This window comes from Octopus bimaculoides, chromosome 20, assembly GCF_001194135.2.
Source record: "Octopus bimaculoides isolate UCB-OBI-ISO-001 chromosome 20, ASM119413v2, whole genome shotgun sequence".
In the NCBI taxonomy this organism is placed as follows: domain Eukaryota; kingdom Metazoa; phylum Mollusca; class Cephalopoda; order Octopoda; family Octopodidae; genus Octopus; species Octopus bimaculoides.
In genome coordinates, this window is record NC_069000.1 from 15,662,809 (window position 1) to 15,663,950 (window position 1,142).

Genomic DNA, 1,142 nt, shown 5'->3' on the forward strand with positions numbered 1-1,142 from the left:
ACACACACACACACACACACACACACACACACACACACACACACACACACACACACACACATATATATACAGTGGTCTTCCAACAGTTTTTATCTATAATAGAAAGTACTGCACAGTGGGACTGAATGCAGAATTATATGGTTGTGACGCAAATTAATTAACCACATACCCATAATAATATAATAATAATATAAAAATAATAATAAAACAAAGAATACCAGCAAATAAAAGGAATTTTTTACATAAGTTAGCAAAAAAAAAAAAATTTTTTACTTCGTTATGCCACAATTGTTTTATTTTAAACCTTGATTTTTACTTCCCCTCCTCAACTTGTTGTTCAGTTGTCTCAATTTTTCTCTCAATTTTCTTTTATCATCCTATAGGATTGGTGTACGATGCAACAGGACACTTTGCAGATGTGTTTTATGGATGTGGAGTAGCTTTCTATATAGGTGCTGTACTATCATTTATAATAAACATTCGTCTTAAGATGAGTGCCAGAGCTCAACAAAATGAAGGTTTACCAAGCAATTGAGGTGGACTTTGAGAAATTACACAAGAGTTGAAGAAAATATGCACTATCTAAAAATTAAACCATACCAGAGGATTGTTGTAATCAAGTTTTTTAAATAGAAATTTGTGTAAGAATAAGAAAACATATAGTAATCAGACTGAGAAGGTTAAAAAATGACAATTCGGAACTATTTAGATAAGACTTACTATAGATTTCATTTGAATTCCACTTGACCACTTTTATATTAGTTGGAAAGAAGCTAAGTTTTTAAATATTTGATATTTTATTAAAAATATAAGCATAGGAAGAAAACTATACTGTATTCCCTGACATAAAAGATACAGAGATATATTAGATGCGCTCTAATTTCTATTTGTGCATTTTCAGTATCAGGGACAAAATTAGCTAATCATGGGAGACCAAAATTTGCATTATAGGATCTGGGGTAATTTTTAATTTTTTGAGATAATTTTTCGGAGAAACAATGTGTGTCTTATATATCCTCAAATACAGTATTAGAGTAAAACTTTAAGTTCCTCGAAACAACGATAACACTTTTCCAGCAAATCATTGAAAGGAATATATATACACATGTATATATATATATATATATATATATATATATATA

At 29.2% G+C, this 1,142-nt stretch overlaps 1 protein-coding gene across 1 annotated transcript in view; it reads left to right on the plus strand.

Annotated features, from left to right (window-relative positions):
- LOC106875656 (monocarboxylate transporter 14) overlaps nt 1-1,128 on the plus strand; it is a 21,557-nt gene extending 20,429 nt beyond the window's left edge. The window contains exon 7 of the mRNA XM_014923895.2: nt 384-1,128. Coding sequence (XP_014779381.2) covers nt 384-535 — 152 coding nt within the window. The 3' untranslated portion in view covers nt 536-1,128. The remainder of the gene's footprint in view (nt 1-383) is intronic.
- The last annotated feature ends 14 nt before the right edge of the window (nt 1,129-1,142 follow it).